Source organism: Uranotaenia lowii, chromosome 3, assembly GCF_029784155.1.
Source record: "Uranotaenia lowii strain MFRU-FL chromosome 3, ASM2978415v1, whole genome shotgun sequence".
NCBI classification, from domain to species: Eukaryota; Metazoa; Arthropoda; class Insecta; order Diptera; family Culicidae; genus Uranotaenia; species Uranotaenia lowii.
Window position 1 is genome coordinate 39,803,105 of NC_073693.1, and position 13,007 is coordinate 39,816,111.

Here is a 13,007-nt window from a genome sequence, read left to right on the forward strand (position 1 = left end):
CACCATGTGGCAGAGGGCACAGCAGGTGTCCCAGAATTTTTGGAAAACTTGGAGAACCCAATATCTGTCAAATCTACAGAACCGAACTCGCTGGATGGTCAAGCGAAAGAATGTTGCTTCAGGAATGATGGTTCTTCTGAAGGAAGACAACGTTCCCCCTTTAAAATGGCCATTAGGGAGAATAGTAGAACTCTTCTATGGTAGAGATGGAAACGTGCGAGTAGTCAGCATCCGCACGAAGGATGGAATGTTTAATCGTGGCATTTCAAGGGTTTGTTTGTTGCCTATTCGAGAGAATGAGGCAGAAAAGTCAGATGAAATTGAAGAAATTTCACAGTAAGAGTCAGAAATGGACAACAAGGGCCTAAATGATTTTGTGTCAGAAAATTCAACAAATGTCAGATAATTTGGTTTTAGAATAATTGGGATCAATGAATGCGTCCGTTTATCTATGTCTGTGAACTGAGTCAGTATATGAATCAAACTATTTGATTAATCGCCTTATTGGAAAGGGCGAACCTTATTGCATGAATGGAATTTGTTTTCTAAGTACCCAACTATGGTTGTGATATGTCCATAATACAATATTATTAACTTGTTTCAACGTGTATTCCTCTGTTTCTCGGTTTTGAGCATCAATTCATCAATCCAGCTACCCCGAGTCCTTGTTAGCCAGACTTTGCTTGGACTGATCACCCAAGCTTCACCGAGGGCTCGAAGCAATCGTAGCTCCGAGTGATGATTTTCCCGGCCGGAACATCTAGAATGAATGAACCGTTCATTACCGAGATATTGCGTCAATTGAAGAAGAAATGACTTACCTGAACATCTCAGCTGATGCAGCATTTGGTTTGTTGCTAAACTGTCCTCGACAATTCATAAGCATTTCCAGACCCCCTTCCCCCTCCTCTCCTTGTAAGAAATTTCTCACAAAACTACCCCCCTCCCCCCTTCTGTATGATCTTAACACAGGACCGTGAAAAAATCTTAGCCAGGAAACATCAACACTCGGCATTCTATATTCCAGGAACTTACTGGACCAATTTTTATAAATTTCATAATTAAATTAAGTCCGCAATGTGTTAAGTTTTGAATTTTTGAAAAATTTGATTTTTTTCTTCCAAAAATAAGATTCGGATTTAGAAAAAAGCTATGCCAGTTCTTTTCAGTCTTTGAAAAAAAGTTTTGAACACAATTTTATCTAAACTTAATAAAACTTCAAGAGTAAAAAAAGATTATAAAACAGAAATTTTGAAAAAAGCTAAATCAGCATTTGAACGAGTCTTAATTTTGTATAAAAAAATTGTGAAAAGAACTTGCTTTTTGTTGATAGAAAAAATGCAGTCAAATGTTTTCTCAGGTTTAGTGAGTGGTGCGTACGGATAGTTTTACCGGTAATACCGAAACCGAAATCCTGTATCCCAGGAATAGTTTTCTAACACCGAATAAGGGGCCGTCCATAAATGATGTCACGCGTCAGGGGGGGAGAGGGGGTTTCGATTTTTGTGACAATTTGTGACATGGGGGGGAGGGGGGTCAGCTTGAGCGTGACATCAGTTATCATTACAAAAAAACACAGCAAAATAATATCAAGTAATTTTATCCTAAATTCAATAAAACCATACTTGCACCATTCATTTAATACTCAAGTTATCACTTTTGGTAAATTTGATTAGCATTAGAAAGTTAACACAAACACTTTCACTACGACACTCAGGACAGTCCATCCCACTTAAATTGTGGCAAAACGTGAACAGGATTGCTTGGCTATTCTAACCTGTGGAGAAGATTTGGATTGCGAATGGATTGAAGAAGAGGAACTAGATTTGGATGGTTGGATAGACTAGATTTGGTCATTGATATGGAAAGTCGTCAACATAATCCTAGGACTCATGATTGAAATGTGTTTTAAGCAATGATTGAAGGCTTGTTAAAAGTTGTTAACCTTTTTTTCAGTTCTTTGAATAAAACTTATGAATTTAAAAAAAGCAACATTTTTAATCAAATTTCTAAGAGTTGAAAACTTAACTCCAGGGGGGGGGGGGCTTAGGAAAACGTGACGTAAAACAATAGGGGGGTTACGGAATTTGTGACAATATGTGACGGAGGGGGGAGGGGGGGTAAATTTTTTCCAAATTTTGCGTGACATCATTAATGGACAGCCCCTAAAGGTTTTACGTCCTTCCAAAACCAGTTTTTTTGTATTGATAAATAACAAGGTTATCAACTAGACTTGAAGAAATTTTTAATTTTACTAAAAATAAAATTCGCCATTTTTTAACAAAAGGTTTGCTGCTCGAGTTTTTAACGTGCTGCTATTGAGTGCATTAGAATTACAGCAAAGAATAATTGTTTATGAGTTACATTCGGATAACAAAGATCCAAAATCTATTTTCTTGCAGTCTTATTTTTATACTTAGTTACTTTTTTCAATCTTTATTTGTTCAAATACATTTTTTTAAATTTAGTACAAAATGAAAATCATTTGGTTGAAGATTTTCTCTTCCAGTTTAATGATGAAAACTTCTGCAGTAATAATTTTTTTTTGAGAAAATAGAGCTACTAATGTGAAATTTCGTACAGGTGATAAAAAAATGAATAAGTGTAAATATTTTTCAAAACAGTCGATCATATAGAACTGACAAGCCTTGCAAAAAAAAGACTGTTCACTGATCTTAGAAAATTTTAATGAGTGTTTTTGTGAAACAACCATCTTTAAAAAAAACTTAAGAATTTTCTCTATACGTATAGGTTTAAACTTCATGATATCTCGCACGTACGTGAAAAGCTTAACCCACGAAATATAGGTGAATTCTTGATGTTTGCTGCGCAGGACATTCAAAACGGATGTAAAAATGATCGAGTAGCCTAACTCGCCTCAAATTTCACACGTATGAAGAGGTCTTATCAAATAAAAATGATCTTCAACGACATGAAGATACGAAAGAAAAAGAAACCAACCAAAACGTAAAAGATGCAACTAAAAATTTAACTACCGAAACAAAATATAGAAAAAATCAATACAAAAGAACACTAGTTAGCTATTTTTTGCGTTGTTTTACCTTTAAATTATGATTACATTTGTTTATTTTATAAGTTTTATACATGAATTGAATTGAGTTTTTATAAAACAACCAATTTTCTTATTACTGCTAATTTTTTTCATTATTTGGTGTTGAATTGAGATTTTCTGACACCATATAAATCATATTGGACAAGTCTCGGGGTAAATATGAACAGCGTTCGGGGTAATTATGAACAGGGTTTGGGGTAATTATGAACAAAATTTTTTAAGTAAAAAATCACCATACACTGCTTATTATGGGTAAATGTAACTTATAAATACTGTTACTTTTCAAAAATTTTATACCAAGTCCGTAATCCGTGTTCATAATTACCCCCTAGACAGGGGGGTAAATATGAACAGACGGGGTAATTATGAACAGACGTCTCAAGGACGTGGGTTGCGACCAAGAAAAAAAAGTTGCTCTACAGAATGATGAAGAGCACGGAAACATTCAATATTGGCAGGTTTTCAGAATTTATGATAAGAAATAAACATACGGTGGCTGTGAGTGTGCCAAATGAAGAAATTTTGTTCATAATTACCCCACCTAGCCCTACATAATAGAATTTCAAGCTTGAAAGTAAAAACATCGAGACTGAGTGAATAAATAAGAACTCGAATTAGAACCAGAGTGGCCAGCGGGTTTTCATTTTCAAATTGCCGTTTTTTTCTCGATTTTCCCAATTGAAATGTTATAATTTTCTCGCTATAAAAATACACGAATAAACATGTTTTCAGGTTTCTATTTGCAAAACAGTAGGTATTTTTTATTCGCACTGAACGCAAAAATGTGAGGACATAACCTTTTTAATAATCCGCCTTGAGGTTCAAATATTATAAAGATTTTAATTATGTAAGTTGGAATTTCTACAGGAAAAGTAGGTATTAGCAATTTTTAATTTTGGATTTGACATCTAAAGCACAATTTTGAAAATTATTCTTAAGCTGGAAATTCCCTTTAAAATTCTAATTTTTTGTGATAAATTCTTAATTTATATGACTTCGAAATTACAAACGTGATTCCGTAACTCATACACTTATGATCTGACTTTTTTTTTAATTTGTTTTTTTTTTCTGAGTTAAATTAGTAACAGAATCGTACAAAAAGTTGATATTTTATAACACATTCCGCGCATTCATCAATTTTTAGAAAAAAAAATTAGTATCTGATGAGGTTTTATTAATAGCAGGGATGAGCAACCCACGGCCCTTTAGACATGTTTCTGCGACCCGCGACGCTTTTCTCAAACTTAATTTATTTCACGATTCTTTTGCGATATTTTGTTAATTATCTTCAAATCTCGGTCCAAACAAATTTAAAAAAAAATATAAATATTTCAGTATTTTGATCAAGTATGACTTCGTTTCTTCGTTTTTGCATTTGGCCTGCAATCATAAAGATAGAAAACTTTTTCTAGAATGTTAAGCATTTATTTTGTTCTATTAAATGCATTTTATTTTCATTGATTGGCAAAACATTCAGTTTGAGATTTTTTTTGTTCCAATCCATGAAAGCGGATCGGGAGAGAAAATAAAAATTCGGAAGGCTACAGATAATCACAGGCATTTCTAAGTTCATCGGTGAGATTTTTTATTGTCTCAAGTAAAAATAAAGTTATATAATGAATATGTTAAGCAGTTTTTTTTTTAAATTTAATTATTCATCAAATTAGTAAAAAGGCTAGTTTTGAACAAAAATGTAGACCGTTAACAAGTAACTAATTTGAAATTGACGGAAATGATGAAAGTTTAATAAAAAAAACTGGGTGAACGATTTTTCACGACAAAGTGTGTCATTCTATGATTCAACCCAAAAAGTTTGAGACGATGATCTGTGATGTTCAGAAATTTCTTAGGCAAATAATGTCAAACATCGATGAATTGATCAATTATTCTTGAAAATAAGCAATCAACATTATCAAAGTAATAAGATTTTCATTAAGCAGATTTAGATAGCTTTTTCCAGTGGTATCTAAATTCAATTAATACCATTTAATCCATAAAATCTATAAAATAAATAGAATCAAGAAAGCTTACTGTAATTTTAAAGAAGTTTGCTTAGAAAACTGTAAAATTATGAATTTTTCTGTGACTGACAATCTTGCTACAGCATACTCAAATCAATGATCTTATACGGAACATCCAATTAGAAAGCAGTGTTTTACCGTTTAAAGGAAAAAAAAAACAGGTATTCGAAGACAAAATTTGAATTGGGAATTTTGTTTTAATGTGCACTACAAAAAAGGATTTTAAGTCTTTGAATTTCAATAACGATTCAACGTCCAACGCTGAGAAGACGGTAATTTCCTAAAAACATATTTTTCTCGCTTTAAGCTCTTTAAAACTTTTAAATTGATGTGATGACGAATTGCAACAATATTTCGTACTGAAAAGAGTTTTTCTTAGAAAACGGTTCAAATCTTTTTACAAACTATAGAATGCCATTAAAAAAAATCGTTTCGGATGAAAAGGGAAGCAAATTATGTTACTGTTAGTTAGAATAAATTTTCATGAAAAGATTTAAATCGAATAAAAATTTAAATTATTCAAAAATGATTAAGATTTGGTGATGTAACTATTAAATTTCGAACAATATTATGCACCTTGTATTTAAAAAAAGGTGATAATTGTTTTTCCTTAAAACTCGTGAATTTGTTTTATTTTCTCTTTTTGTGCTTTGTTTTCGTCAAAAATTTGTCATTTCAATAATTATTATTTTGACGGCCCACCAAAAAGATTTAAATTCCAAATTGGCTCATTGCTTCAAAAGGTTGCTCACCCCTGATTTATAGGTATATATTTAATATAGCAACAATTTTTTTCAGAAGGTTTTATATATCTCAGCATTTTTCAAAATAAGAGGTACGAAGTCAACGTTTCCAAAATTTGATCCTAGAATTTCTTAAATAATTGAGCTTTTGGAATTGAAATTTCAATTGCATTTGTTGGAATGAAATAATGCTTTCTATGTCCATCTTTAGTTTGGACATTCAGAATTTAATTGCAAAATCAAAGATGAAAAGGGTTAGGGGACAGTGAAAATGTTTTTTGTTTTTGTTCTAATTCTATGAAACAAACTGCACAATTAACATCAAAATGAGTGAAACGATGTCTACCTTTTTTAACGGAACTTTTCATTTTGGATTTTCGACTAAGGAGTGTTCTAGAAGAAAGTTGGCAGCTGTTTTTAATGACTAAAAAGTCATGATAGTTAATCAGAATCTCAAATCAAGATTGAAAAGCAGGAATTAAAAAAATGTTTTTTTTTTATTTTTAACTAGTTTAACTAGAGTGTTCATTAGTGTGCCCCAAATGACCCGACTTTTGGAGGGGGGGGGGGGGGTTATGTGCTGCAGGCTATTTCCTAGGCCTAGTGCAAGATCTCATGCCAAATTTTAGCCAGATCGGATCACGGGAAGGGGTCGCTCAACGAGCCTGAAGTTTGTATGGGATTTTGAGACATTTTATTCGGGAGAAAAATGAAAAACCAGTTTTACATCAATAACTTTGTTTTTCTCCGGCCGATTTCTTTTGAAAACGCCCAAATTATGACAAATATTTCATCCGAAGACTGCAACTCGATTTGAGTTAAAATAAAAAAGTTATTAGGCTTCAAAAATTGGCTAACTTTTTTAGGACTGGTATTCATCACGGTTAATGCTGCGTCCAATATTTCTTGAAAGGGTATATTGTTTTTGAAATTTGTGCTATATTATGATGACAATGGCCAATTTTTTGCTCCTTAAAGCCTAAAAGTAAACGGCTCATAAAGAATTTACAAAAAAAAACAAATGGCCAATTTTGTTAGTAACATCTTGGAAAACTACTTTTCTAGACGTTAAGAAGTGAGCGGCATTTTCTATTCCGGTTTCCTGGTCTCTTTTTCCTTCCAAATTGCGGTAGATCTTCAAGAAAATGAATTTCTCCAAATACTATAATTATTTTGAACATTTTGTTCAGTCAACACTTTGAGTAATCTTTGTGTAATCGAAAATGCTGCACACAATTAAGATATCTTAATGTTTCTTAATAAAATTCCGCGTTGTGTTGATAGGAATGTCAAAACGCTAGATTAAGTCATAAGCATAATTAAAAATTGATTTCTTAATAAATCAATTTACCAAATAAGGTTTCAATTCTAATGTTTAGGTGGCCCACAGTTGATTCAAACTTTGAAATAAAAAACAAATTTTTGAACATGTTATTTAAACTGAAAATTTAAGTATGTAGCTTTAAAATTTAATAATCAGTTCAAAATGCAATCAAATTATTGACAATTGACTCCCAATCAGATTTTAAAATATAGACTCAGAATCAAGAAATTATGTCCTTTCGAAACACATGTATTGATGATTGATGTAAATTCAAGTACAAAAATAGACAACTAATTTTTAATTGTAATTGAACATTTATATACTTATGTACATGTGTACGGATTTTGGCATATCAGTTCAATTGAGACCGATTTCCAAAAAAATACAAATAATCAAAATGTTTCCAAAGGATGGAAAAACTATAAAAAATTCCAAATAATAACAAAAAAAATCTGCAAAACTAAATTATTAGAAAATGAATTTATAAGTTGTGTTGGACCAAAAAAAAAGTCAAATTTTAAAATTCTGCCTCAAATTTTAAATAATTTTTTTTAAATTAGTTTTAGCCTGATTTGATTATGATTTCCTGATTTGAGTGAATCCTTCGAATGTGTTTGTGTCTATATGTCTAGATGAAAATCATTATGATTCCCCCAGACAACTTTCAATCCCTGTAATGTAAATAACTTGTTCTGCCTTATTTTCACACCTTATGAACTAAAGGGTACAATTTACAGGAAAAAAAACACTAATTCGAGTGGGAAAAACACACAAAAACAATTCCACCGTCCTAATCTGATGATCTACGGTTTGAAAATTGCAGGCTGCAGTCGACGGCGGGCCAAACTGGAAGCCGAGGGTCGCACCGATGTGACCCTGCACTGTGCCCAGAACGGGAACTTCGAGGAGCTGCAGTGCGATTCAGGGTTTTGCTGGTGCGCGGACGAATTCGATGGGGTCCCCTTGCTGGGAACTTCGGTGGTTCCCGAGGGTCTGTGGAAATTTCTGCCCTGCTGTAAGATTGTATACATAATGAAGTTTGGGCTTCGAGGTGAATGGGTTTTAAAAGATTTCCCATACTTTTAGATAACCAAACTCTGCACGGGGAATTTTATTTGCGTCAGTGCGAAAGCTCGGCTTTTGCCCAGAGGGCCATTCAGAAGAAGTTCGCCCTACGAGGGACCCTCGGAATTACGTTTAATGACATCAAGTGCGATTACGATGGAGCTTACGGAGCTTATATGATTGAAAATGGCATGTGAGTTTACTTCCTAGTTCATTAGTTGATAGTTAGGAATAGTCAAAGTTTGAATCGTTTTTTTTTATTTTTCACAGAGTTTATTGCACCTGGCGAGATGGCAAAAAAATTGGCTCCTACCAGGTCCGTTCCAGTTTGGTATCATCGGTCAATTGCAGTGAGTCTCGTTTCAAACTTTTAAACCCTTCCAAAAAATACATGAAATTGATCGCTTGCTAATCGTTCCACCCCCAGATTGTGCCCGGGACAGTGTCATTTTCCAGGAGGTTGGAATCCCGTTTACCCTAGCTTGCGGAGGCAATGGGAACTACGAAAATCTCCAGGATCAAAACGGGCAGCTGTTCTGTGTCGATAACGATGGCTACGTGGTGTTCACCGACGTTCGACCCAACGAAAGTTGTGACAAATTTATCTACAACTCGGTCTTCTACAAGGATGACTAACATACATACATCTAATATAAGGGGAGAAAGACGACGAAGCAATTTATGAAACCGAAATAAAGTTGAATCGTGCAAAAGTGAATCGAAGCAAAAAGAGCAAAAACAAAAAAAAAACAATCTTCTGGCCCCCGGTTATGAATCGTCGATTTGAGGTCCCCTGGTGCCCTAGATTTGCGCTTCGATGCAGCAGCAAACTGGAGTCAACTGCATTCTGTTACAGACGCTTCGTCTAAGTGGTAATATTTTGGGGTTTAATTATCGTTAGAGGGATTTTTCTTTTCAAATCATACAAAGCTTTTGTCCATAACAAAATAAAATCGCAATGCGCGGGCAAATTGTTGGTTCACTCAAATAAAAAAAAATAACAGACAGGAGTTCTGTTCTAATAAATTCCGTGTAGAGTTAGTCCTTTTTGTATGAGATATAGCCCAACAATACATTCTGACTTTATTCTATCTTCTTTAATTCTGTGTCTACAAATATTTATCGAAAAAATGTGATTATTTGTAGGGGACGTGGTACACATGGATATCTTGGACACATGGACATGGGAACTAAAAATGCGTACGCATTATAAGCTGCTTTTATTTAACTCAGCAAAATAAATGATTTTTTCATGAAATATCAGCGAGTCTCTCAAACGCCATTAAATTGCAAATCATATATAATTTGTGGGGCAACATGGGTCACCTATATCTTAGCAGATTTATATACATCCATTGATTAAGACACATTTTCTCCATATGTTGAGTTATCTTACGCGAAATGTAGACTAATTTAAGATATTCTATCGGTTTTATTGAATGCGATAGAGACGAACATTAATCCTATATAAATAACTTTCATTAAACTTCCATAATCCAGATTTGTGAAACTTACTGATCGTACACAAGTTTTTTTTTTCATTTCTTCATTAGAAATTGCTTTTAAATTATTAAATGAATTATGAAATTATTGTTTTGTGAAAACTCATAAATTTTGCCTGTTATTTAATCAATTTTTAATTGATGGACCAACATTGCCCTACAACCTTTTTTATCCGAAAATTATCATATCTTCAAAGCAATGAGAACTTGAGGAAATAAGTTTATCAAAAAAAAAATCATTGTCAAGAAACACGTTAAAACCAGCCACAGTATACTTTGGCTGAATTCAAAGGAAGTCATCGTCTACCTTCATTCGAATTACAAGAACCTTATACCTTTTTGCCTTTCTTAGAGAAAGGTATAGAAGACAACACAGTTCGACCAGAACGTCTTTGTCGAAGTATTGCACTGGAAGAGGAACCTGGACAACCTGTCCGCGGAAGAACTGACGAGGGTTCTAGCTCGCGCTTGCGTTGCTGCGATGACGAGAAGAACCAAGCGTAAAAACACTAGGCCGCCCGTCTACTGGTGGACAGAGGAAATTGCGGGTCTGCGTGCCGATTGCCATAAGGCAAGGCGCAGAATGCAGAACGCAAGAACCCAAGAAGAGAGAACGGAGCGTAGGCCACTCTTCACAAGCGCGAGATCGGCCCTCCGTAGGGCCATCAACGCAAGTAAGAGGGCACGTTTCAAGCAGTTATGCCGTGACGCCAACGACTGTCCATGGGGTGGTGCCTATCGGATAGTCATGGGCAGAGAACTAAAAGTGGGGGTGCACCACCTGAAACGTGCCCCGATAAACTGAGAGTCATCATCAATGAGCTGCTCCCACAGCACGATGTTACCCGCTGGCCAACAGTCCCGCATGACTGGGACACCAGCGCCGAAGAGCGGATAACGGTGGAAGAACTTCGCGAGATCGCCAAGTTTCTCCAACCGAGGAAGGCCCCCGGACCGGACGGCATTCCAAACGTCGCAGTGAAGGCCGCGATCAGGGAGTTCCCCGATATGTTCCGGACATCGTTGCAACGATACGTGACGGTCACTCTGGATGTGAAGAACGCCTTCAACAGTGTTAGTTGGACAGCGATTGTGTAGTCGCTCATCCGAATGAGGAACCCGGCATATCTGTATAGGCTTGTGGAATGTTACTTCCACAATCGCCAACTGCACTATATGACCGGCGAGGGTTTGCGAACACAAGAGGTTTCGGCGGGTGTTCCACAGGGGTCAATACTCGGTCCGGTTCTGTGGAACATCACTTACGACGAACTCCTACGAAAGAGCCTCCCATCGGGAGCCAAACTCGTAGGATTTGCGGATGATGTATTCCTCTTGGCGAGAGGCTCCTCAATAGCGGAGGTTGAGCTACTGGACACGGTAGCTATCCGACAGTGGAAAGCTGGATGCACTCCAAGTGCCTGCGTCTAGCCCACCACAAAACCGAGATGGTGCTAATCACCAACCTGATCTCACCCCAAACAGGTACCATTGCCGTTGGACCGTGCAATATCGTGTCCAAACGCGCAATCAAGTACCTAGGGGTGATGATAGATGACAGGCTCAGCTTTACGACCCATGTCGATTACGTGTGCAAGAGAGCGGCAATGGCCACGGGCGCACTCACACGGATGATGCCGAACGGTCATCCGGAGTAGCAAAAGGAGGATCCTGGCAAGTGTGACCACATCGATCTTGCGGTACGGAGCAGGGGCTTGGAGGCAGGCCCTGCTAAGAAACTGTAACCTGGAGCAACTTAGAAGCGTTTTTTTTTTTTTTTTTTTTGTAGCGGCCCACCACACTCCCCCACACCAAAAGGCTCAATTGAGCCCCCTGGTAATGGACGCTACTGTTCTCAGCATGTCTGGCAGCAAAATGATAATAAGAGTAAACGCGAGCAAATTTTAATCATGCTGAGAACACAAATATTTATAATGTCGTGCGAGGAAATGTATTATTTAACTAAATTGACTACAATATGAAATCTCAATGGAAAATAATTTCCTTTGAAGAGATTCATTATTCGATATTTACTAATATACTATTTATTTATTGCTAATTTTATTATGTTATGTTCAATAATTTTATAAGATAAAATACAAACTACAAGATTTTTAAGAAAAATAATATTAGATATTAACGCTACAAAAGTACAAAAGGTAAACAAAACAAAGACTGGTTGATGATCGACTGTTTTAATGGTTCAATTTTTCTTTCAAAAGCTGTATCACTTTGGTTTTGAACATGGAACGATTGGTTATGTTTTTAATATCCGTTGGTAAGGTGTTGTATTTAGTAGGTCCAATAAATGAAATTCTTTTTTGCCCTAATGATGTTGTGGATCGGCTTCGTTGCAAGAAATCTGACTGGCGAGTGTTATGAGTTCGCAACCCCGTAGTAAAATGGAGGTTTTGAATATTTTCAATTGAGTGTAGATTATCATAGACATATACAACAGTTTGCAAATCACAGAGTTCAGATATTGGAAGAACGTTATGCGTTCTTAAAGAGTAAAGCTGAAGGGTAGGGAATAACAAAGGGAGCTTTAAGATGTTTTTCAAGCATCTATTCTGGAGCGTTTGAAGTTTCTGTAAGTGGGACAAGGAGGCTCTTCCCCATATCATAATAAGGTAGTTCAATTGAGAGTGGATAAACGCAAAATAAAATTTAAAGAGAACATGTTGTGGAACAAAATTTCTCAGTTTCCAAAGAACACCGCAAAGAGGAGTAATTTTTTTTCCAAGTGTTCAATGTGACGATTCCATGAGAGAGTTTCATCTAAGTAAATTCCCAAGTATTTAAAATAACTAACTCTCTCAATAGTATTTCCATTCATAGCTGGGTCATTAGTACGAAGTAGCTTTTTATGCGAAGAACGAAACAACATGTATTTTGTTTTAGTATAATTTAGTGAAAGTAGGTTTGAATTGAAATATTTTGAAAGCAGTTTTAGGTCGTCTTCAATGTGCTGAATTATAATATCAGGTGAAGTTTCAGAATAAAAAATTGCTGTATCATCGGCAAATAAACGTGCTGTGCCTTTAAGTTGAAGGTTACATAAATCATTGACATATAAAAGGAAAAGTAATGGCCCGATATTACTCCCTTGTGGTACACCGATATCAATATTTCTTAATTCGCTTCTTGTGTTTTCAATAGCCACATACTGCTTGCGACCTTCTAAGTAGCTACGAAGGATATTATTTGCTGTTCCTCTTATCCCGTATTTATACAGTTTGGACAATAATAAAGCTTAGTTCTTTTAGAAATGGGACAGTT

The 13,007-nt window shown here is 35.5% G+C and overlaps 2 protein-coding genes across 3 annotated transcripts in view; one reads left to right on the top strand and one right to left on the bottom strand.

Annotated features, from left to right (window-relative positions):
• LOC129756992 (thyroglobulin-like) overlaps positions 1 to 9,195 on the top strand; it is a 34,492-nt gene extending 25,297 nt beyond the window's left edge. Inside the window, exons 5-8 of the mRNA XM_055754074.1 lie at positions 7,985 to 8,176; positions 8,248 to 8,419; positions 8,497 to 8,576; positions 8,654 to 9,195. Coding sequence (XP_055610049.1) covers positions 7,985 to 8,176; positions 8,248 to 8,419; positions 8,497 to 8,576; positions 8,654 to 8,862 — 653 coding nt within the window. The 3' untranslated portion in view covers positions 8,863 to 9,195. The remainder of the gene's footprint in view (positions 1 to 7,984; positions 8,177 to 8,247; positions 8,420 to 8,496; positions 8,577 to 8,653) is intronic.
• Positions 1 to 13,007, bottom strand: part of LOC129756993 (uncharacterized) — a 206,276-nt gene that overhangs the window by 69,552 nt on the left and 123,717 nt on the right. The window lies entirely within an intron of this gene.